The sequence below is a fragment of the Macaca fascicularis genome, chromosome 7, assembly GCF_037993035.2.
Source record: "Macaca fascicularis isolate 582-1 chromosome 7, T2T-MFA8v1.1".
Lineage (NCBI taxonomy): Eukaryota > Metazoa > Chordata > Mammalia > Primates > Cercopithecidae > Macaca > Macaca fascicularis.
In genome coordinates this window covers 47938384-47962637 of record NC_088381.1, presented here as the reverse complement: position 1 = coordinate 47962637, position 24254 = coordinate 47938384, and the positions used below count along the sequence as shown (strand labels likewise).

At 44.9% G+C, this 24254-nt stretch overlaps 1 protein-coding gene across 1 annotated transcript in view; it reads right to left on the bottom strand.

Annotated features, from left to right (window-relative positions):
- THSD4 (thrombospondin type 1 domain containing 4) overlaps positions 1 to 24254 on the bottom strand; it is a 687670-nt gene that overhangs the window by 645792 nt on the left and 17624 nt on the right. Inside the window, exons 2-3 of the mRNA XM_045395681.2 lie at positions 16052 to 16159; positions 2207 to 2276 (exon numbers count right to left, since the gene is read on the bottom strand). Coding sequence (XP_045251616.2) covers positions 2207 to 2276; positions 16052 to 16080 — 99 coding nt within the window. The 5' untranslated portion in view covers positions 16081 to 16159. The remainder of the gene's footprint in view (positions 1 to 2206; positions 2277 to 16051; positions 16160 to 24254) is intronic.

The window sequence follows — 24254 nt, the reverse complement described above, 5'->3', positions numbered from 1 at the left end:
AAAGGAACACAGTAAATTGATTCAACTGTTAGTATTAACAAACCTGATAATTCTAAACATTAATAAATAATATAACTTCATAATAAAAGTAGGCAGTTGTCCTTTCTGAGTCCTGATATTATGAATAGAGATGATGTAGCAGAGTAAGTAGGGTGGGGGGGGGTGGTGCAAATTTCCAGGTGAATCCAGTGAAATGATGCTTAGACCTTGGCCAGGTTTTCCATTCAGTCAGTCATTCAACAAGGATTTTATTGAGCACCTACAACATGCCAGGCTCTATTCTAGGAGCTGGGAATAGGGCCATGAACAAGACCAGTAAGTTCCTACTTTCATGGAGCTGACATCCTAGTAGGAGATACAGTACAGTAGAGGTTTATACCTGGTCCAGAAAAACAGATTGAAACAGAAAATAAATTAGACTATAATCAGATAAAAGCACGAAGAACTGCTCCCAAGAAGGGTCATGTTTAGCCAAATATGTGCGCACACTCTTTTTTCTTGGCCCCCTTCTGTCCTGAATTTCCCCTATGAAAACCTTCTCTCAGGCCGGTGCAGTGGCTCACGCCTATAATCCCAGCACTTTGGGAGGCCGAGGTGGGTGGATCAATCACCTGATTGAGGTCAGGAGTTCGAGACTAGCCTGCCAACATGGTGAAACCCCGTCTCTACTGTTAAAACAAAAAAAAAGCAGTTGGGTGTGGTGGCGCAGGCCTGTAATCTCAGCTACTCGGGAGGATGAGGCAGAAGAATCACTTGAACCTGGAAGGCAGAGGTTGCAGTGAGCCGAGATCGTGCCATTGCACTCCAGCCTGGGTGACAAGAGCGAAACTCCATCTCAAAAACAAAGAAAAAGAAAAGAAAAGCCTCTCTCAGGAAAGGAGTCAACCAACTTGGTCACACTTGGATACAAATAACTGATCTCTTCTCAGGAGTCTGAATTTGATTCCAGGTAGACAGGAGGAGCTCCTAGGTAGCAGGAAGGGCTTCTAGGGACTTTCTAAGAGTCCTGTCATGCATTGTTTCTAAGGAAACATTGATCAAGGACCTGCTCAGTTGTAGGGCAGCACTAGGCTTATTCAGGCAATGGTGGATGGTTCATTTACTATAAAACACACAAAGCCTGAAGGGAAGTGTATGCAATACTGTCCATTTGCTCCTTTAGATGCTGTCTACCCTTCTCCACCCAGTCCTGTGGCCCAGGAGGCTGGCCTTTGGGGACTGCATCAAAGCCATCTTCTGTCTTCTGCTCGGTTTGGCCAAAGGGAGTCACCAACAGGAAATGATGGGTGAGAGGAAAGAGAAGGTGAGGTTCTTATTTCGCAGTTCCATCCCTGCCTGGCCATCAGTTGGCAGTGACTGTGTCCCTCTACTGAAGATCATGACTCCCTGTCAGGGGGTTCTCTTGCACAGCAACAGCCACAGCTACAGCTGCAGCTCTATCCCTGCCCTTGACCTTGAAGGTGCCCCAAGAGAGGGTAAAAGCTCCATACTGGTCTCCTCCATTTCCAAGTGGGTTCCTTAAGCCCTGCCCATGCCTTTGTAGAGTGCTCTCACTGACCTCTCAGCTGTCCACTGTAGCGAACACATGTTGCAAAGCTGCCATTGCTCTCAAATCAGAGACCGACTCCAGGCGCCAGCTTCACATTTTAAGCTCCATGATAGGGTTCGGATCTGTGTCCCCACCCAAATCTCATGTCCAATTGTAATCTCCAATGTTGGAGGCGGGGCCTGGTGGAAGGTGATTGGATCATAGGGATGGTTCCTCATGGTTTAACACTATCCCCCTTGGTGCAGTCATGGCAAAAATGAGTTCTCGTGAGATCTGGTTGTTTAAAAGTGTATGGCACCTCCCCGTTCTCTCTCTTGCTTCTTCTCCAGCCATGTGAAGTGCTGTTCCCACTTTGTCTTCCATCATAATTGTAAGCTTCCTGAGGCCTCCACAGAAGCCACGCAGATGGCCAGCATCATGCTTCCTGTACAGCCTGCGGAACTGTGGGCCAATAAAACCTCTTTGTAAATTTCCCACTCTCAGGTATTTCTTTATAGCAATGTGAGAACAGAATAGTACACTCCACATTCTGTAAATTGTGCTTCCTTTCAGGATCAGTGGTGACTCACCTTCAAATAGAACAAAGTTCAGGGCAGTGACCAGAGTGACCCTAGCCTCTTGGGCAGAGAAAAAAACCTCTGGATGGCCATGGCTTACCTTCCTGTGTTGAGTGGAGGACTGTGGGCACACGAACTGGAATCCAAGCAGCAGGAGGGAACCCAGGACACTGAAAAGGGAAAATAGCAACAGGCAAGATGGTGAGTATGTTCCAGGCAATAGCACCCAGTGGAAGGCAGCATCACCATCTCATCAGTGGATGGGGGGGAACAGCCCAACCCAGGCCCTGGGACATGACCCAGTGAAGACACAAAGTGTCGGCCCCATAGGAGGGAGGCAGCATGGTGCTGTGGCAAGGCATGGTATGGGGCAGGTGTGGGATCACATCCCAGCCTTCCTGCTTACCCACAGGGGTGTTCTAGGTCAGAGCTTTAACCTCTCTAAGTCTCAGTCTCCTCCCCCGAAAAATGGGGATAACAACAGGAACTGGAACTGGCTCAGAGGTTCAGGGGAGAACTGAGTAAGAGGATGCACCATGCCTGGCAGAGGGAGTGCTAGTGCAGCCCACATGCGGTCCTTCACGGGTGGTAGGCTCAGGGAAACGTGTGGCCTTTGAGCCTGCCAGAGAAGTTCCTCTCCTTACAGCTCATGCTTTCCTGGGAACCATTCCTCTGCCTCTTTCCAGCCTTTTGATGTCACATATGTTCTCCATGGGTGGGATTAGCTGTGCTAAGCCTCACTGTCACCAGCCCTGATTAGGGAATGTCATCAAATAAAGAGGAGGTGGGGAAAAAGGAGCCGGCTGAGACAGCAGGGTGTGCTGGAGAAGGCATGGAGCCAGGCTAGAATCCCAGCTCCATCATTCCCATCTGGGTGATCTCGGGTCAGTTAGCATTTCCATGCCTCAAACATTCTCACCTTCTGTGAGGATCATTGAATATGACAGAGGTAAAACAATTGGCATGGTTAGTAAGTTAAGAAGGTGAGAGAAGGAGTAGAGTTGACCAGGCAACCTGGAATGTAGCTCCTCTGAATCAGAGGAAAACCTAGATCTTTCACTCCCTCTCCTGCCCCAAGTCCCACCTGAATGTGATTGGAAATGTAACCTCGGACCACAGGCGAGACAAGTATTGTCAATTAATTTAAATGCCCAAGGTCTCATGATTTCAAATCATCAGTGTCATTATTTTAAGCATCCCTGCAATGAGGCCGCTGTATCTTTTGACCATTTGTCAAATGGTATTTAACCTAAGTTAAATAATATAGTGGTTCCCAACCTTTTTGAGACTTGCAACACAACTGAGAGATGTGAAACACTGCCCCAGACCAAGAAAAACCACCACGTCAGTGTGGAGATGAGCAAAACCTGCCTGAAGCTGGGGGTTAGGTCTTGTGGAGTTCGATGAAGCATCCACCATTTCTAAGAATCCAAAATTCCACCCCAGCTCCTGTTTTGTAAGTAAGTGACCCAGCAGACCACACAGAACGAACATGGACAGACTGGCTAGAGACTGTGCAATGTGGTGAGAAGCAGGGAAGATGGCTGTAGTCATGGAGTTGCAGCTGAGGATCCAGAGCTGAGAACATGGGTACTAAGTATGCACACATTCCAAAGAGAGCAGCTGCACTGCCTATTCAGGAATGACAAAGTGGGTGCCCGTCATCCCCTCACTCACCTCCCACCTGTATGCACAAGGAGGCTGGAGGATGGAGTTTGCTGGGTGTGGATTTCCCTGAAAACGATGTAGGAGAGCTGCATACAGCCCCTCCACTCCCCTATGGGGAAGGAAAAGTAGGAGCTCTTCCCCAAGCCAAGCAAGAGGGACAACATTCAGAGCTTGATCCAGATGCCCTGGTATCCGGGGGTACAAGGATTAGTGCCTGATTCTCCTCTGAAAAACATCTAAAGGCCAAACCCTAGCTGGAGTATCCAGGAGGGAAGAATGGAGAGAGGGCTAGGTGGGAACAGTCTGTATTTTTAGAGCCTGGTGGGGCAGGAGATGCTATGTTTTAGCACCATGGAAAGACACGGAACTTAGGTTATCTGGAAAGGACTCCACCAAAGATTTTCACCAGAAAGATTTTACTTTCTACGTTTCCTAGAAAGTAAGCCTGCCGCTTATACCCATGGAGTACAGGCGCTGGGGGGTGGAGGTGCAGATCTGCATAGCCTGCACGAGGGCATGGTGCAGCAGGAGAGCCTAGTGAGGGGGAAATTCTCCAAAGTGCCCCGAGAGAGGAGAATCTGGAACTTGGACATCTGCCAACCAAGGACAGCAGCACCAGATTACAAGGAACAGCAGTCCCACTGGGAACCTCTTTGCCGGTTACCTCTCCTCTCCTCTCCTGTGCCTCACCCTGAAGGAATTCACAATGACAGTGAGTGGGCAGGGCAGGAAACTAGGAGTGTGAAGGAACCAACCAAACCCCCTCTTCCCTACTACAGGGGTCTGAGGCTACAACAGGACCAGCTTAGGGGAGAAAAGAAGTTTTTACCTGGATGAGAGATCAAAATGTTTGTATCTGACTACACTTTCCTTTTATTTTTATTTTTTCTTTGAAACTGAGTCTCGTTCTGTCTCCCAGGCTGGAGTGCAGTGGCTTGATCTCGGCTCACTGCAATCTCTGCCTCCCGGGCTCAAGTGATTCTCCTGCCTCAGCCTCCCCAGTAGCTGGAATTACAGGCGGCACCACCACGCCTGGCTAATTTTTATATTTTTAGTGGAGATGGGGTTTCACCATGTTGGCCAGGCTGGTCTTGAACTCCTGACCTCAGGTGATCCGTCCGCTTCGGCCTCTCAAAGTGCTAGGATTACAGGCATCAGCACCGTGCACAGCCTAGACTTTCCTTTTAATATACTGTATTTATAACAACATTCTTTCAAACAAGGGATGTATTCGGGACAATAATATGAAATTAGTGGGGAGAAGAATAAAAGAGTTGAATTATAACCTGCTGAGGATCTAGAGCAGCACTGTCCAATAGAGTTTTCTACGATGATGGAAACATTGTCTGTACTGTCCAGTGCAGATACACAGATCTGTGCTATTCAGGACACAGGAAGCTAATGGTTCAGGTCTAGATGGTGATGTTACCGATGTCCTGGATAACTTCTAAAATGATTCCCCTTCTTACTCCCACCACACACAACTTTCTTTGGACTTTTAAATACTTGAAAATGAGCCTGTTCATTACACACATAATGCACTGGAAATATTGCCCAAGACGTCTTCCAGCAATAGGGCAGGAGAATTAAAGAGAGCGGGTTCCCAGACGGTGGTGGCAAAAGGACAGTAATCTTCTAGCTGTATCCCTACTGGATCCAATTTGACCTCTAAACCAAGAACATGTGCATCACAACTCACAAGTCCATGCTCCATGGTTGCATGACTTAGGGCAAATCACCTTCTCTCGCTGTGCCTCAGTTTCCTCATCTGTAAAATGGGAATTATATAACCTGTCTTCCTACCTCAAATGAGTTAATGTGCAAGAAAGCACATTATGAACCCAGGCCTACAAATGTGAATCATTTGTAACACATTCTGGCACTGCTTACTCATTTAAAAAGAAAACCAGATTGGTGTGGTTTTGTTAAAAGAAAAAAAAAAAAAAAAAAACAGCAGCTCCATAAACGTGTTACACCTCAGTGCCTCAAAGCTCTTGGCACACACAGTAGCCACATATTTGTACGGAGCAGTTTTGGATAATCACTGATCTGAGGTTGCACTTCCATAGCATTCAGGGGGACCTGGGGCAGGAGAGGGAGCGAGATCACATCTAGGTTTTCCTCTGACTCCGAGGAACTGCATTCCAGGTTGCCTGGTCAATTCTACTCATTCCCTCGCTTCTTAAGGTCTCTGCCCAAAGGATCTTGTCTGCACAGGGCTTCCTTGAGCCTAAAAAAACAGTGGTCCCTCTCCCAGCCCAGTCCTTTTCTCCATAGCACTTACTGTCTCACATACTATGTCTTTATTTACATTTCTCTCTCTCTAGCCAAGGGAATGTAAGCACCATGAGACCAGGGAGTTTGTTTTGTCACTACTTTATTCCCCAGCACCTAGCAGGGTGGCTGCTGTATAGCAGGAGCTTAATTCACTGAATTAAAGAATGATGCTTCACCATCTTGGTGACCCCTGAAATCTCAAGATTAAGTGAAAATACGGTGAATTAACATATTCAAAAATGTCCCAAGCCACTTTGGGAGCTTTTACAATTTTCTTTTATGAGGGATTTATAAAAATCAGTTCTGCTTTTGAATTTCTATGTTACCCCTCTCCGAAAAACCATCCTTAGAAGATGACAAGATATGGCAGCAAGATTGTTACAAAAGTGCAACACAAATTACATTTAGATGTTCAAATGCTTCTTTTCTTCATTTACTGGGCCCTATTGAAGCTCAAATGCATAGGGGTACCCAACAAAATTCATTCTGCAGTAAAATCTGAGATATTAAATGGTCTCTGCTCTGAATGGAATAGAATAAATTCCCCCAGAGGGGCAATTATTCTTTGGGCTACAATAACAGCAGGCACAGCAATATATAACCCCAGGGGCCAGAGGAAACTCTGCCAAGGGCTGAAAGTTTCCCACCCCTGCTCAGCACACTCTGTTTTAGGATACCTCACCCCGCTTGCGCATACTTAGCTAATTGGTATCTGTAGCTGTGCCCACCTCTTTTCAAAACACCAACAATCTAGTCCAAATCCTTGTTCCTCCTGACCCAATTCAAAGTTAATGTTTGGAGAATGAGAGAGCATGCGTGTGTCTCTGTGTGTGCAACTCGTGTGTTATTTCACTTTGATAGTTTGCTTTGGCAAACCGCTCCCAGCTTGCAACGTTTTGACAGATTGAAGGCTACCAGGGCCTTTGGCAAACAAATCACACACTCCTTTCCAAGTGGCGGGGGGAAGCTACATTCCTACCAAGACTTTCCGATTCACCTTGCAGTCGAAATAACCTAACATTTCACACCAACCAAAAAAAAAAAAAAAGCTCTGCCATCTACCCAGTGCTGTTCTAGGTTTTAAACACTCCATCATTTCATTTCCCCGTGTAGAAAATAATGCTCACTGAAATTTGGTACAAGATTTACATCATGGAACTGGGGCTCTGGGCTTCTGTATTTGCCTTGGCCAGTCCCACTCTCCATGCCCCCTACCATCTCAGCTGCGCTGAGGGTGGATACTGTCACAGCCCCTGTGTACCTCGAACTACCTCAGTGAACACCACCACTTGGGCATATCAAGTAACAAAACAAGGAAAACAAGAAAAAAAAAAAAAACTACTTCCTTTCTTCCTCAGTGAATACAACCCAAGAGATATTTTGGGAGCAACCAGATCACTAATAAAATTATATCGACCTTAGCAAAAGAGAGCCAAAATCTTAGCATTGAAGTGAAATCCTGCCTAGTGCACTCTAGAGATAACAAATGTGTGCTGGCCGGGCACGGCGGCCCACCTCTGTAATCCTAGCGCTTTGGGAGGCCGAGGCAGGCAGATCATTTGAGGTCACAAGTTTGAGACCAGCCTGATCAACACAGTGAAACCCCATCTCTACTAAAAACACAAAATTTAGCTGGGCGTGGTGGTGTGTGCCTGTAATCCCAGCTACTCATGAGGCTGAGGCAGGAGAATCGCTTGAACCCGAGAGGTGGAGGTTGCAATGAGCCGTGCTTGCACCACTGCCCTCCAGCCTGGGCAACACAGCAAGACTCCGTCTCAGAAAAACAAAAATATTTGCTAAGCATGCATTTTCACTGTGCTCAGCTCTGCCCTCTGCCTTCTTCTGACAACAGCTAAGTGCCTGTAGTCCCAGCTACTCGGGAGGCTGAGGTAGGAGAATGGCGTGAACCCAGGAGGCAGAGCTTGCAGTGAGCTGAGATCGCACCACTGCACTCCAGCCTGGGTGACAGAGCGAGACTCTGTCTCAAAAAAAAAAAAAAAAAAAAAAAAAAAAGAGTAAAGGCAGCAAGGAAGGAGGATGGGTTACCAATGACATTAGCCAACAAAGAGCTGATGGCTACCATTGATCTCAGGGCTCACAAGTAATACTTCACAACTATCCTATCAGACACTTTTATTATACCCATTTTGCAGGTAAGGAATTTGAGGCAAAGAGAGACTAAGTCATTTGCCAAGGAGCCACACATACCTACTAAGTGGTAAAGCCTGATTTCTAACACCGGCGGTCAGATCCTTGGCCTGGACTCTTAACCACTGTGCCACGGGGCCTCATTAGGACACAACATATTTTTACAAAACAAGCATTTGCCATTTGATTACATCCACTTTCTTCCCCACTCTGCATGAGGTGGGGAAGCCTGGTGGCTTCATGGGCTCCTTTATTTTCTGCCACTGCTTGCAAGAATCATCAGAAACTAGGTGGATGCAATAAAGCTGCATTCATCCAGTCCCACCAGAGGACATTCTAAATTTCAAAATAAATGAAGCTAACCACATAAATCCCAAACTTAAAAAAATACGTTCTATTTATTTCCTCTGTTTTCTTACACAAATTAATCTGAGCTTAAGTAACCTTTCTTAGATGGCTCAGAGGCACCAAGGTGAATATCAATCAATTTGTGCAGCCCAAGGTGGCAGTCTTTGGTCTTAGGCGTACAGCAGCCTGGGGCTTGAGATCCTCAGACCCTTAGGGCTTTTGGAATCTGGCTGGCATTTAGCTGTCTCCTTCCTGCTATCAGGTGTTGTTTACTGTACTGTCAGTGACCCTGTGTCCTCTTAACTGGGCTCCCTCTGAATCTGCCTTGGTCTTGGAAACATTCAGATAACCAAGCTGCAGCCAAACCAAGACCAACAGGCCCCGGGAAAAGGCCTGCCTGGCTCGTGCAGAGTGAAATATTTCCATTATAGAGCGTGGACTTAAGGACACATATTCTAACTGCAAATTGGTTTTTATCACTTGTTTCCAGGTTCTTAGGTCTTGCAGCCATTTGTATTTTCTCAAGCAGTACCTCTGGCAATGTGAGGTGTTCTAACACAGCACAGTCTTTTGTCCTTTTTTTTTTTTTTTTTTTTTTTGAGACAGTCTTGCTCTGTCACCAAGGCTGAGTGCAGTGGCAAGATCACAGCTCACCACAGCCTCCATCTCCCAGGCTCAAGTGATCCTCCCACATCAGCCTTCTGAAAAGCTGGGACCACAGGTGTATGCAAGCACACCCAGTTAATTGTTTGTTTGTTTCTGTAGAGACACGGTTTCATCATGTTGCCCCGCCCGGCCTTGAACTCCCGGGCTCAAGTGAACTGCCTGCCTCAGCCTCCCAAAGTTCTGGGACTAAGTGAGCCACTGTGCTGGCCTACACAGCACAGCTTTTAAAGACACAACACCCTTTGGTAAATTTCCGTCCTCAATGGCAGGTTTCTTGAAGAAATGGTTTCTGATACACCTTTGCAGCAAGCAAAACAATCTGCATAATCTTGACTCATCCTGAAGACTAATAAATATCAAGTGAATAATAGAATGGAAGGATAGAATAAAGTGAAGGCAGAAAAGGAGAAAGAGAGGAGGGAGGAAATACCAGTCACTAAAGAAAGCGCTGCTGTCCAGGAGTTTAAGATCAGCCTGGACAAGATGGTGAGATCACATCTCTACAAAAAAAATTTTTTTAAAGTTAGCCGGGCCTGGTGGCACGCACCTGTAGTCTAAGCTACTCAGGAGGTTGAGGTGGGAGGGTCGTTTGAGCCCAGGTATTTGAGGTGGCAGTGAGCTATGACTGTGCCTGCGCTCCAGCCTGGGCAACAAAGAGAGACCCTGTCTCTAAAAAATAAAAATTTTTTAAAAAGTGCTGCTCTGTGACAGTTTTCATCAAGAAAATATTTTCTAAGTTCATCCCAGAATTCCCTGTTGGAAAAACCAAAGAGCTAGGAAAAGGAAGACACTGGTAAAAAGCAGATTTCTACAAATTGGAATGACTGGTTCTAATCCCTGGCAGGAAGAGAAGGGGTCAATGTTAACCCAAGGCATAAAAATCCACTTAGAGATGTAAGGAATGGGTAATTGGCAGCCCAGTGATCACACCTTGACTCCACTGAACCTTTTTGGGTACAGAATGTTCTAGCAAATCCCACAGTCAAGGAGTGAGTGATGAGGACAGGATCCAGGTACAGGCCTGTGCCAGGCATAAAGAAAAATCAATACTGTCTGAATGCTTGCCGTCATTTTACAGATGGGGGTTTGCCAGGGCAGCCCTCCAAAAATCTATTTTATTTCCTCCTAGCCTCTATGCCTACCACTCAGATGGCTCCTCCCAAGCTTCCCACAGACAAGACTCTGGCAGATTCTTCCCTGGGACACTTGCACCCTCCTGCACCCCCGAGATGTGCTGTGTTCACATAGTGTCAACCATGTTCCCACACCTGTTTATGCCAGTTGCTATTGCTTTGTAATGACATAAGTATTCAAATAGTACACAAACCCGTGAAAGCAAGCACAAGAAGAAAGAGCATTTGTTAGTTGTTTCTACAAAAATGAAGTTAATTGCTTTGGAAAGATTCAATAAAGGCAAGCAGCCAAGATAAAAAAAAAAAAAAAAAAAAAACTACTGGCAAATTAGGTGTGGATGAGACAACTGCAAATGATTAGGGGCAAAAATAATAAAAATCCAGAATCATTCTGGTACTCAGACTGCTTTGCAAATGTCTTTAAATTCTCACTGCACTTTAAAGAAACCCAAATGGAAACCTCAGATAACGCTTATGGGTGTGGTTTGTGCAAGAAAGACAATCAGGGTTTCATGAGCAAAGAAAGGTCCATGGCCCCAAATCAAAAAACTGGTGAATGGATGTACATGTGTTTTAAGGTAAAAGCAAACTGTCGAAGGTGTGTGTGTGTCATTTGTTTGATTTCCATGCTTCACCCTACTTTTGTAATTAACTAGCTAACCGTCCTGGTCAGGAAAGAGAAAATTTCAACCTTATCTACTGTACATAAAAGGTAGTAATTAATGTATTCATTTACTCTTCAACAAATATTTATTAAGCATCAACCAAGTAGTAGTTTAGATGTAAGTTACACAAATTCTGGCCTGCCTTATTAATACCATGAAGTTTAATACTTGTGATCCAGGCCTGGCCTCCCTTCCTTTTGCTCCTCTTCCCCTCTTCCTCCTCCTCCTCCTCCTTCTCCTTCCCTCTCCTTCCTCCACTCCCTCCTCCCCATCCTCTTTCTCCCCATTTCCTGATCACTGGCACAGGGACACTGATTGACTCCATGACCCCACACAATTATCACATATTTCTTTACCCCTGAGGGAAATTTCAGTTTTCAATGATCAATTGTACCTGAAATATCACTACTTGGGACATTCTCTTTCTCACACATACAAACACGTTTTTTAAACCCCTTTCTTCCTTTCTGTATTCAGGATCTTTTTCAGTTACCCCTAAGAACAGCCACCTTTCTCTTTCTCATTTCCTCAACTCTTCTGGTTGTATTTCTAAGTGCAGTAGCTGACAGGCATTAAAGTAATAATACTTTACTGAAGGATGTATCGAGGAAAAGAAAAACTTTAAGTTTCAGAAGACTAAAACCAGACACTTGACCTAGGGCCATCAACCTGTAAAACCCTTAAAATAATCCAGAAGTCTCCCTCATAAGATCTATAAAAATCACCTTCTAACTCTGTAATCACTCTCATTACATCTGTAATTCTTCAAAAACTACTGTTAAAAATAAAAATCACCAAAATCAATTTTATTTCCTGCCAATTTCACTACTTGTTTGGCATTTGATAGTTCTGTTTTTTTCTTCACTTTCACTCGAAACAGAAAATATGTCAACCCTACGAAAGCACTCCTTGAAGTAAAGGAAGAGCATCTGGTCAAGCAGACTGGCTCCAGAAATTTTGTTGGCCAAGTCAGGTAGCCATCAGCATTTATTGTACTGTTCTAGGGATAAAATTGTGTTTCCCTCCTATCACTCACTGAACAAACAAATAAAGACGTAATTGTGCATCCAAAAAAAAAAAAAAAAAAGGTGCATAATTTGGAATAAGTCTTTAAGAAACATAAATAATTCTGTATCATTTAGTACCATTTCCTTTCTAATTTTTAACAGATGACAAACATTCCTAAACTAGGGTTAGCCTACCCTTTGGTCCACATGGACTTTAATTGCCCTGAATTTTACATGGCCTCCAGCACTTGTCCAAGATTCAGTGATAATCCCCAACCAGAACCATCGAGAGTTAAAATCTTAGTGCCTCTTCTGCTACTAGGTTTAACTGTGATTCTTTTTATTACTATACACTCTGAGCAAGGCAGAGATACTCTTGCGATGTTAATGCCCAAGGATTCTCTGTCTTCTTCAATGAGAAGGAAGCTGGTTTTCTGTTTCTCTGTGGCTTGGCAAAAATTGGGGAGGGATTTTTAAATGAAATCTCTGTCTATCAGAGTTGTGACTCTCCTTAAATGTTCTTTCAGGAATTTTCTTGGCAGCTAATTCCTAATTTTAACCTGTTTTCTCTTTAGGTAGAGAAATTCTCCAGCTTTTCCAATTGATCTTTATGCATTTAGTTGCCTTGATAAATATTAAAAATCCCTTAACATGTGTGTACGTGTGTGTGTGCTTCCCATCTACCACTTTTGTCAAAGACCTCTCACTCTTAAAGTAGCCCTTTTCCCCCATAACATTCTGAAAAGCATTTAAACAAAAGACACTCTAGTTTTGCTTCTTTTTCTCTTAAAAATATACTTACGGCCGGGCGCGGTGGCTCAAGCCTGTAATCCCAGCACTTTGGGAGGCCGAGACGGGCGGATCACGAGGTCAGGAGATCAAGACCATCCTGGCTAACACGGTGAAACCCCGTCTCTACTAAAAACCCCGTCTCTACTAAAAAATACAAAAAACTAGCCGGGCGAGGTGGCGGGCGCCTGTAGTCCCAGCTACTCGGGAGGCTGAGGCAGGAGAATGGCGTAAACTCGGGCGGCGGAGCTTGCAGTGAGCTGAGATCCGGCCACTGCACTCCAGCTTGGGCGACAGAGCGAGACTCCGTCTCAAAAAATATATATATATACTTACATGGCCCTAAAAACAGGGATGCAAAATGGTTGATGTGCACCTGGTTTATGAAGAAGGGAATTTGACGGAAATCTCAAGCTGAGATCTCCTAAAGAATCAGCCATCCTCGTAATTCACATTTTCTTTCTCTAGTACTGACAGCAGAATTCTTGGCAAAATGTCCTGCTGAGCAGCCCTGTTCAAACAATTCCTGCAGCAGGACTCTCGTGCTGGAGGCCTGTCAAGGCTTCCAGAGTTCCACCACAAGGGTAGCATCTAGCTTTCAACTACTCCCATCCTGCTAATTTCTCTTTTGTGGGCAATTTCCTTGAAATAATGCACAGTTTAGAGGTGAGTTCCCCAGGCCTCCCGCAAAGGGAGATGACCTCCATACCACACACCCTGCTCAGATCATTACAGGAGGCTAACTGTTTGCAGGGGCATTCATTAAAATTCCAGGACATAGCTATTCATACTTGGGAGGCAGAGGTGGAGGATTGCCTGAGCCCAGAAGTTCAAGGTTACAGTGAGCTATGATTGCACCACTGTACTCCAGCCTGGGTGACAAGCAAAATCCTGCCTCTTTAAAAAAAAAAAAAAAAAAAGAAAGAAAGAAAAAAAGAAAACAATCCAAGACATTAAGAAAAAACTTTGCAAAAGGGACTTCCTCCCAAGAAACTCCCTGCCTGTGCAGCCTGGGTGGCCACATTTTTGAGGGTCCTCAAGCACTTTTAGGGGCCTTTTTGATGACAGCCAGACTCACACGAGCTTAGCACGTGGTGAACCTACCTTTCATAATCTGCTTGCCCTTTTCAAACCAGTTCAATAACCGACTGTGACCTCAACTTCTTTGTCCCACAAGGGGTCCTGGTGCTTAAAATGCCGTGGTCCTACAGTGACCCTGTGGGCCAACTGCGTTTCTCACCACCCTGTGGTTTTACAACAGTATTTTGGAACTTCCACAAACTAGGTGCATATTTCATGTCTTGAAATATCTTTTAAACCCTTTTTTAAACTATAGTTTTAAATACAAAAAAGTAGCCAGGCGTGGTGGCAGTCGCCTGTAGTCCCAGCTACTCGGGAGGCTGAGGCAGGAGAATGGCGTGAACCCGGGAGGCGGAGCTTGCAGTGAGCCGAGATGGCGCCACTGCGCTACAGCCTGGGCGACAGAGCGAGACTCCGTCTCAAAAAAAAAAAAAAAAACAAAACTATAGTTTTAAAAAAGGACACATGCTAATTTGTACTAGATGCCAACTTCTATCCTGAAAAGACCACTAAACATTAATATGGGCTGTCCTCCTCATGGCTCAATATCATACAGCCTTCAGAATGAAGCTTTTTCTTTCTTTTCTGACCATATGTGACATGCATATGAATATGTCATTGATAAAGAGGTTTGTAGTTCTCTGCGGGTATTTGGACTGCAGGCCTACACACGTCTGCTCATGTAAAATTATATAAGCAACTACATACTGAAGCTCACACACATGCACCGTACTCAGTTAAATGCCAGGCATTAGCCCAAGGGCATCTGCTTGGCAAATGCTCTAGCCCTGGTTGGCCAACCACCTGTGGCACCATCAAATATAATATGTTATATATTACAGGGCATTTTACTTTCTGTTGTAAGTTCTAGGCATTTGGGATTAATGTACAGTTACAGAAAAAAAGACTATAAGATACTGTAATGATTCAACTTGGAAACAAAACGTTCTTCCTTCCCCTCATTCCAGATTCTCAATCAATTCATTTAAATAGTATCCTAAAATAGTAAGATGAGCTTCATCACAGAATTGTTACCAACTGCAAGTACTTACCTGTATGGGTTGGATTTTCTTAATGCTATGCAGCTAAAACAGCTGCAAAATAAACTAGATGCTAGGGCAGATATTTAAGCTGCCAACCATAAATCCTGACTTCAAATGTTGGTATTTATCAAAATTAATGCATTGATCTCATAATGTATAAATATTATAAATTTAAACTTATAAAGTACATTTATATTAATAAAATACTGTCATTGTCTATTTTATATATTGAGATTTTGCATAGGATTTTGATGGAGGAATTTTTAAAAGGCTCTGTCAGCCTTTTTAAAAAGTTTGAAAACAACCTCAATAACATGGACTACAGTTCCAATGCTCAGAGCCCTTATTCTAACTCTGCACATAAAGGAAGGCAACAGCCATGATGAAAGCTCTCTGAGCATTAGTTTTCTGATCTACACAAAAGGGATAATAGTACTTACTCAACTTGCCACGCATGGTTGATATGAAGATTGAATTTTAAAATGCAGGTGAAAGTCAAAAATGTTTTACACATAAGGGACAAGAGGGAGCATCATTTTAAAATACCAGATTCAATCAAAATCTATGGTGTTGCAACCAGAGAACAATTTTTTAAAAGTTCTTTAGACAATTCTATTATGCAACCATGATAAATATACATTGATCTGACCCCGCCTCCAGGGTTCAAGTGATTCTCCTGCCTCAGCCTCCCAAGTAGCTGGAATTGCAGGTGCCCACCGCCATGCCCAGCTAATTTTGTATTTTTAATAGAGATGGGGTTTCACCACATTGGCTAGACTGGTCTTGAACTCCTGACCTCATGTGATCCACCCGCCTCAGTCTCCCAAAATGCTGGGATTACAGGTGTGAGCCACCATGCCCGGCCTAAAAAAAATTTCTTGAAGCCTAGAGAAAGTCTCCCAGAAGGCAGTAGATTGACTTCGACCCCAAGCCACTCAGCACAGCACACAACTCCCAAGGCCCTTCTGAATAGCAAACTTTTACACATGTCGACGTATTATATCAGAAATATCGGTCAGCTTCAGACCATTAAGGTCACTTACTTTAAGAAACAACATAGTACAATGCAAATATCAAATTTCATATTCTCCTGTTTTTTTAAGAAAAGGTTCTTCACTTACCTGAGAGACCCCATGAAATGGGAAACCATGATGCTGAGGGTCCAGGCAAAAGCAAGGGCTCTTCAGAGACACTGCCAATTTTCTGCAATTGGGAGTGGCGTTCAAGTCCTACAGAAATGAACAATGTTATTTTTAGCAACATTTACTTAGGAAGATTCTAGAAGCATAACTGGGTCAGCAAAACCAGAAATGAGCAAGTGGAAGATACTAAAACAAAAGTGCCCAGTTATGGTTACCAGGATTTCCCAACTGAAATCCGATTATATATAAACATGAAGTAACAAGTTTACAAGACAACCAGCACAGTGCCTGACCCACAGAAGATGTTCAGTAAATTACTATCAGAGCGATCACCTCAGACTCTGAGCTAATAGGGGAGCTGGTGCTAGGCACACTAGTGCTGGAAATCCAGCTCCATCTATTACAAGCTATTTGACCACAGATGTCATGTCACATTCATGTGTCTTGGTTTCCCTGTCTTTGCAAGTTGAGTAAAACTATTGCCTAACAACAAAAAGAAATAAAATACTCATACATGCTACAATGGGGATGAACCTTGAAAACATTATGTTAAGTGAAAAGAACCAGATACAAAAATAGCATGCATTATATAATTCCATTTATAGGTAATACCGAGAATAGGCAAATCTATAGGGACAGAAAGTAGATTCGTGGTTGCCAGGGATTGGGGGTTGGAAGAGTTCGTGGGAGGGTACAGTGTTTCTTCCTGGAGTAACAAATATATTCCAAAATTAGATTGTGGTGATGGTTGTAAAACCCTGCAAACATATTAAAAACCACTGAATTGTACACAAAATTGTGAAACGTATGGGAAATGAATTATATCTCAATAAAACTTATTTAAAAGATACTGTCTAAAGAATTCCTGCAGATTGTTGTAAAGATTAAATGAAGGGACGCATGTGACATGCTTAGACAGTGGCTGGGGCAGGGTCACTGTCAGTAAATAGTAGCTCTGACGATACTGAGAGTTTGGATACTCGTCCTCTTCCAATCTCATGCTGAAAACTGATTTCCAGTATTAGAGGTGGGGCCCATTGGAGGTGTTTGGTCATGCAGGTGGGTCCCTCATGAATGCCCTGATGCCCTCCTTGTGGTAATGAGTGAGTTCTCGCTCTATTAGGGTGAGATCTGACTGTTTAAAAGAGCCTAAAAAGAGTGTGGCACCTCCTCCCTTCTCTCTTGCTCCCTCTCTTGCCATGCGACACACTGACTGCCCTTCCTCCTCCATCATGATTGAAAGCTTCCGGAGGTCCTCATCAGAAGCCGATGCCAGCCAGCACCATGCTTCTTGTACAGCCTGCAGAATTGGGAGCCAAATAAACCTTTATATAAATTACCCAGTCTTAAGCATTCCTTTATAGCAACGCAAAATGAACCAACACAGTGATGCAAGAAGAGGTCAAGCAACACTTAAAATATGTTGGCACAGTGAAAACAGGGAGGTAAAACCTCTTGCCCACAAATACTACTTCATTCAGAAGCCCTCACTAAACAAAATTTCTAAAAATTGTCAAGAGAGCCAATAGTTTCAAAGGCAAGTTATAAATAGCATCAGAAAGCCCAGGATGGGCAGATTGGTTGCAATGTAATAAAACTTGAGAATAAAACAGAGCATGGTCCAGTCTCCTCTCCTGCTGCATCTCCTTGAAGGGAAAGACAAATGAAGCAAGGTTCCAAGGTGGGCCAGGGATCCTTTCTAATAAAGGTGGAGTTCTCTAAGATCATTATGTTCTTGTTTCTTCCAGGGACTTCAGACTTTCTTTTCACCAGAAAAGGTGGGTGGGAAGATAAATGACAAGGATTTATGAAAAGATAGTCATGAGAACCAGACAATTCCATTCTCAGGGGAAAAGAATCAAGATTTTAAGTTACCACAGGCCCTTTCTGGGGATTATTAAGAAAGGAAAGCCTCTTAACTGTAATCATCCCTAATTAGCCATCAGCAACTCATGAAATTACTCCTGGTATTGAAGACCCTTAAATTCTTGGCTCTCAGCCAGAAATTACACTGAGATTCACCAGGAAGAAGGCCAACAAGTGCAAATTGGAACAGTTAAAACGCTTTTGAATCGAAGGTACGGTCTTCTTGCTCTTGGCTGCAGAACAGGTCTACACCAAGTCAGGGGATTTAACTTGGAAGTAAAATGAAGTCTTTGCCAAGTCCCTGATAACCATCAACTAATCAGTAATTATTTACTCAATAGGTGGTAGGCTCAGGTCCTCTCCAGTGCTGTGGGAATGGTTCGGGAGATGGACTGCGGGGAAAATGATGGTGTTATTATCCAGAACAACACAGGGTAAACTGTTCATTCAGATCCTAAGTACAACTCAGACTAGCACAAGAAGGAGAATGGCTGTAGAGGGATGGTCTGGCATAAGCAAGGTAGATGGGACTTAAATTCAAGCCTTAGCCTAATGAGTTAATACATGAACTATCTAGAATTGTTGGTAAGTGCGCACACTGTAATTGGAAAGAAATGGGTATGAGGCCAGCATTCACATTTATTAACCCGCTGACCTTTGGCAATTAACCTGTCTTCATCTGTAAAATGGTGGGGGGGGATACTGTTTGTAACTACTTCATAGGGTTGTTATATGAAATATTTATCTAGACTGTATGGCCTGGGAGCTGAACACACACACATACACATCAAGAAATTACAGCCTCGATGCTGGAGAACTACACTCTTTAAACAAACTAAACCATAAATAAGTATAAAAATAAAATTGCAGTAGGAGCCATCAAAGTCCAAGGTGCCTCAGAAAGTGCCCTGGGCAGTGATCAGAGAAGATCTCTCTGAGGCAGTGGCCTCTACGTGGGGGCTTGAGGGGTGAGTAGGAGTTGGCCTTGTGGAGAGGGGAGAGAAGCATCCCAGGAGAGGGAGGCTCTTGTGAGGAGTGGGAGGAAAAAGAAAGCAATGTGGCAGAAGAAGGTGGGAAGAGCTGACTGTCTACTGGGCAGTCAAGTCCCCAGAACACAGTAAGTGAATGGTCGAGGAGACAAGAGAAAGAGAAGTGTCAAAGACAACTCCCTCCAGATTTCTGGGGGACAGAAGGAGCAAATGAAGATTTTGTGGTTGACATGGTTTGGTTCTGTGTCTCCACCCAAATCTTATCTCGAATTGTAATCCCCATAACCCCCACATGCCAAGGGAGGGACCAGGTGGGAAGTGACTGGATCATGGGGGCAATTTCCCCCATGCTGTTCTTGTGATAAGGAGTGAGGGCCCACAAGATCTGATGGTTTTATAAGGTAGTTTTCCCTGCTCTTGATTGTTCTCTCTCACCTGCCGCCATGTAATATGTGCCTGCTTCCCCTTCCACCATGATTGTAAGTTTCCTGAGGCCTCCCCAGCCATGCAGAACTATGAGTCAATTAAATCTCCTTTACTTATAAATGACCCAGTCTTGGGTAGATCTTTACAGCAGTATGAGAACAGACTGATACAGTGGTTATGTCAGGAAAGGAAGGGCAATACAGAAGGAAGAAGGTTTAGGGGAGAGCAGTTGTCTCCAGAGTGGGGAGACTGCCTGAACAGATCTGATGAGATGTCACCCGGAAAAACATCTGAAATTATTAAAACCTTTGAAAACAGATTTGCAACCTTACTGCTGATAGTAACAAAATAAATAACCAGATAAACATTGAAGGTGTATGCTCAAACATTTTTTTACTGAGGCAAAAATTTTCATAATCAGTGCAATCAGAAAAAATTATTGGAGGCCACTGCTCTAGTATGTTTTTGGACCAACTTCTTATCGGATTTGATTGGTCACTTCTCCTTCAGGATACGGCTGATGAGTTTGCACTGGCAGTTTCCAGCTCTGCCATTCTGCTTGACTCTCGCTTGAGCTTCTGTGATTAGTATTGTGTTAAATCAGCCCTGCTTTTCAAACTGGGGGTCACCACTCATGAGTCTGCCATGAAATTAATTTCTCGGGTCACAAACAGCATTTCTTAATAAGTAAAAAAGAATGAAAGATAAGAGGAAAAAAATACCTGCATTCATCACGCATAATAAGGGTAAGTATTTCTTAGTGTGGCTCCCAGCCAGAAAAGTTTAAAAGTCCTCATTCTGGAAGACCAGAGGGCAGCGGAGGACTAGAACTGTGATTGTGGGGAATTAAACCTAGAAGCCGAGGCAAAGCCAAACGTTATCTCAGGCCCTGAAAGGTGGCGCCTGGCCAATGTTGACAAGATGGGCAAGAAAGAGCCATTATAGGTTGTGGAGCAGGGAGGGACCTGGAAAGAGTGAGGGTTCCCAAATATCCGTCTGGCAAGGGTGCACCAAGAGGGCTGAGCACACATGCTGTCTGCAGAGCTCTGTCCGCCTTTTGAGGTTTGCTCCTGTTGATTTATAACCTTTCTTGACAGTGAACAAAAAATCTAACAATCTAGTTTCTGTTAGAACATATGCTCCTTGGGGCATGGAGGCCCCACCTTCTCTCCCTTCCACAATGATCCTACAGGAAGGTTGAATGAGTCACCCAATTTGGTTCAGGCCAAAGTGGCCGTCCCCACACACCAGGGGGAGGCACAACAGGCCCAAGGCTCAGGACAGCGGGGTCAGACAGAGGGCCAGGATCATCAAACTAAGGGTGGAAAAGGGTTCCCTGACCCGAAAGGAGGCCATGCTGCCTGAACTGTGACACCATTCTGCCACGCCTTACACACAGGCTCACCTCTGAGTATCTTTCCTGCCCCTTCACCTCAGGGCCTGACCAGAACTCCTGGAGGACCCCCTCCTGGAGGAACTCATGCCTCAGAAGACAAGGATCTGCTCAGTCTCTCAAGTCGGGGTTCAGGAAGGCCCCACTGCAGGCGCCAGTTCCACCTTCCTCCTTCCCTCCCTCCTACACACACTGTCCTCTGGAACTCCCACAGAGTAAAGCAACCACTCAAACAAAAGCACTCATCCCTGGGGAGGGGAAGTGACTCACTGGCAAGGAATGAGGACCAGAGATGTTAGAAGGAAGTAGCTCCAGACCCCAAATCCAACACCCAGTCACATGCGGTGAGGACAAGTTCTCAGAACCTGCCTGTTTCCCAGGAAAGCTGCCTCTGAGGGTCCCGACAGGACAAGACAGGCGCCTCCACCACTGGAGCCTTGTCCTGTCTGTACCAACATCATCAACACACACTCCTCTCCTGCCAACATTTACACAAACGCTCCTCACGCAACCTTGACCTTCCGTTTGCGGTGCCCTTACCGTCCCCAGTCTGACATTCTAGGTGATGGTGGATAAAAGCACTTTTTCTTGCATGATGAGAAAAGAGTCAGGAATTGGCTTTTACTGGATCATCCCACCTGAGATGGGACGTAAGTCATGCTATACAATCCTCACAGCAAACTGAGGCCACAGAGCGGGTCCAGGGTAGCTCAGGCACAGGGAACCAGCACCTGGATAAGTAACAGGGTTTGAGGAAAGATGATTGGTTGAGTGGACAGGAAAGCTTCTGGAGTCTTAAAAAAAAAAAACAAAAAAAACAAAAAAAGCTAAACTAAAACAAAAAACCAAGGGACTTGTGTGTTTGGGGAATGAACAAACCCCATACTGGAGAAAGAGTCCAGTGTGTATGACAGAGGACAGGACCAGGGATCCAACAAGGCCCTCGGAGCCAACAGGGGAGGAGGAGAAGGGGCAAAGCATGGAGGTGGAAGCCAAGGAAGGCATTGGAAGGAGGCTGCCCCACACTGCATGGAGGTGGGGGCAGGCCCAGGACAACACGTGCACAGTGTCCCCTCCACCCCAACCTGAGAAAACTCAGTACATTGGAGAAAGAGCTTTGGCTGGACAAGGCTGCCAAGAAGAATGGCCCAAAAGCAAGAGGCAGAAAAAGGGATGCTCTTATTTCTTCAAGTTACCCCCTGATTAAATGGAGATTATCCACAGCAAGTGGGAAAAGTGGAGGGAGGCATAGGCATTAAATCATCCTCATAAACAATATGGTGGGCAGACTTGCTAGCTGACAATGACAGGCACAGGACAGAGCCTAGAAGTTCAAAGAGAGGAGATCATCTTCCTTAACAGATACCAGACATACCTGTTTACACTTGCCCCTCACTGGATGGGAAGCTTCTTAAAGGTAAAGGACTCCGCCAGGCGCGGTGGCTCAAGCCTGTAATCCCAGCACTCTGGGAGGCCGAGATGGGCGGATCATGAGGTCAGGAGATCGAGACCATCCTGGCTAATACGGTGAGACCCCGTCTCTACTAAAAAATACAAAAAACTAGCCGGGCGAAGTGGCGGGTGCCTGTAGTCCCAGCTACTCGGGAGGCTGAGGCAGGAGAATGGCGTGAACCCGAGAGGAGGAGCTTGCAGTGAGCTGAGATCCGGCCACTACACTCCAGCCTGGGTGACAGAGCGAGACTCCGTCTCAAAAAAAAAAAAAAAAAAAAAGGTAAAGGACTCTTTTAGTCCTCTTTACAAATGCCCTTCCATTAGACATGCTGCCAACACAGGGCTGGCATGCAATCACAGTTGGATGAATGAATGAATGGGTGAATGGGTGAAGAATGAACGGCATGAGTTTCTGATAGACTTTTCCCTCTTAGAAAGCAGGGCCCCCGTGTGATTTCTTTCTCACTGCTTTTGCCAGTGTTCAGCCAATGTCTAGACTGCCCTAGGGAGAGAATGAAGGCGCTGAAGGCGCTAACCCACTGCAGATGCACACTGCCTCTGTGGAGGTCCCACCCTCCCAAGCTCTCTGGTGGCGGTCATCAACTGTCACAGCCCTTTCAGGAAATCCTGCCCCAGGCCAGAGGTATTCAGGGACGCTGACCTTGGATCCCCAGGCCCGGTCACATTTCCAGCTGCTCCCTGCCTGTGAGGACAGCCAGAGGAATGTTCCCCTAACATGTCCTTGGCTCACAGTCCTTTCTCCTACCACCTCACAGAGGCTGTCCTTTTTGTTCCTGCCATATCCAAACTCAGCTGCAGAACTCATTTCTTCCCATGGAACCCCCACACTGCAGACTGGCTGGCCTGCCCAGAGCAGCGTGAAAACCCACAGAATCTGGATTAGGACTAAACCTTGAGAAGGTCTATTAAAACTCCCTGGCAGCTTTCAAGCAAACACATTACAGCGGGTTTTGTTACTCATTAAGGAAAACACCTTGCTGCTCCATCCTCACCTGGAGAAATTAGGTAATCAGCACAGATTAGTTAAGGATTTCAATGCAAATTGCATCATTTTCATGGTCATTAACATTGGTGTGGTTTATATCTGTTTTCAATCCTAAAAAAAGGTTTCCCAGGTAACTAAAGAAAATATTCAAGGGCAGAAATATCAGGCGGGCAGGATATTAAAAATAAATGAGCCATTTGTTCCTGCTTCTGTATAAAGTTGCTTTTTCAATTTCAGATGACGTGATACTGCAGATCAAAGTGGGGAAAAACCTTTGGAGTAAGAGCGCTTTTCTTCCCCAGATAGGACTGACTTCGTTGCTTGATTTACAGCACTTGATTAACCTGGTTAAATGTCTTTGCTTCTGTGCAAGTCTCAGATGCAGAACTAGGGATCATCACAGCGTATCATTATGATTTGGGCTTGTCTTTCCTCCCTCACAACAAAGGACCTCTTCCTCAAATACTTGTTATATTTCTGGTGTCTAGAATAGTACCTGGGGTGCAGTAGGTGTTCCCAGTGACAGAAAGGCCTTCCATTCAAACTCAGGTGGGGGCTTTCTCTTCCATGCAGGATTGTGCTGCCTGTCTGAGGCACCACTGCCCAGCGCAGGATCCAAACAGCAACTCCATTCTTCTGCTAACTGTTTCTGAAATTAACATGACATTCTCCACCCCACTCCTAAAGACCACAACACCCAAATAAACAGCAGTGATGAGATGCAGGCCACCCTCCCTAGAAATCAAAGACACCTAGACACACTCCAGCCTTCCCCCCTCTCAGACTCAACCTCTCCCCAGCATCTGCTGCCAAGAGCAGTTTATACTCCCTGGGTCGTAGTTACCAAAGAAAAAAACATCAGACTACCATGGCTGAGCTCTGCATGGGAGCTGCAGCTTTTCTGATGTGCTGCTCTTTCTCCAAGATGATGATCCATCTCATTCCAAAAACCAATATTCTCCAGGTGCCTTGGCCAAAAGCAGGTGGCCAGGGGAGAAAAAGGCAGCTGGGGGCTCAGGCCTTCCTCCCTGCTTTCCAATACAAGGCGTC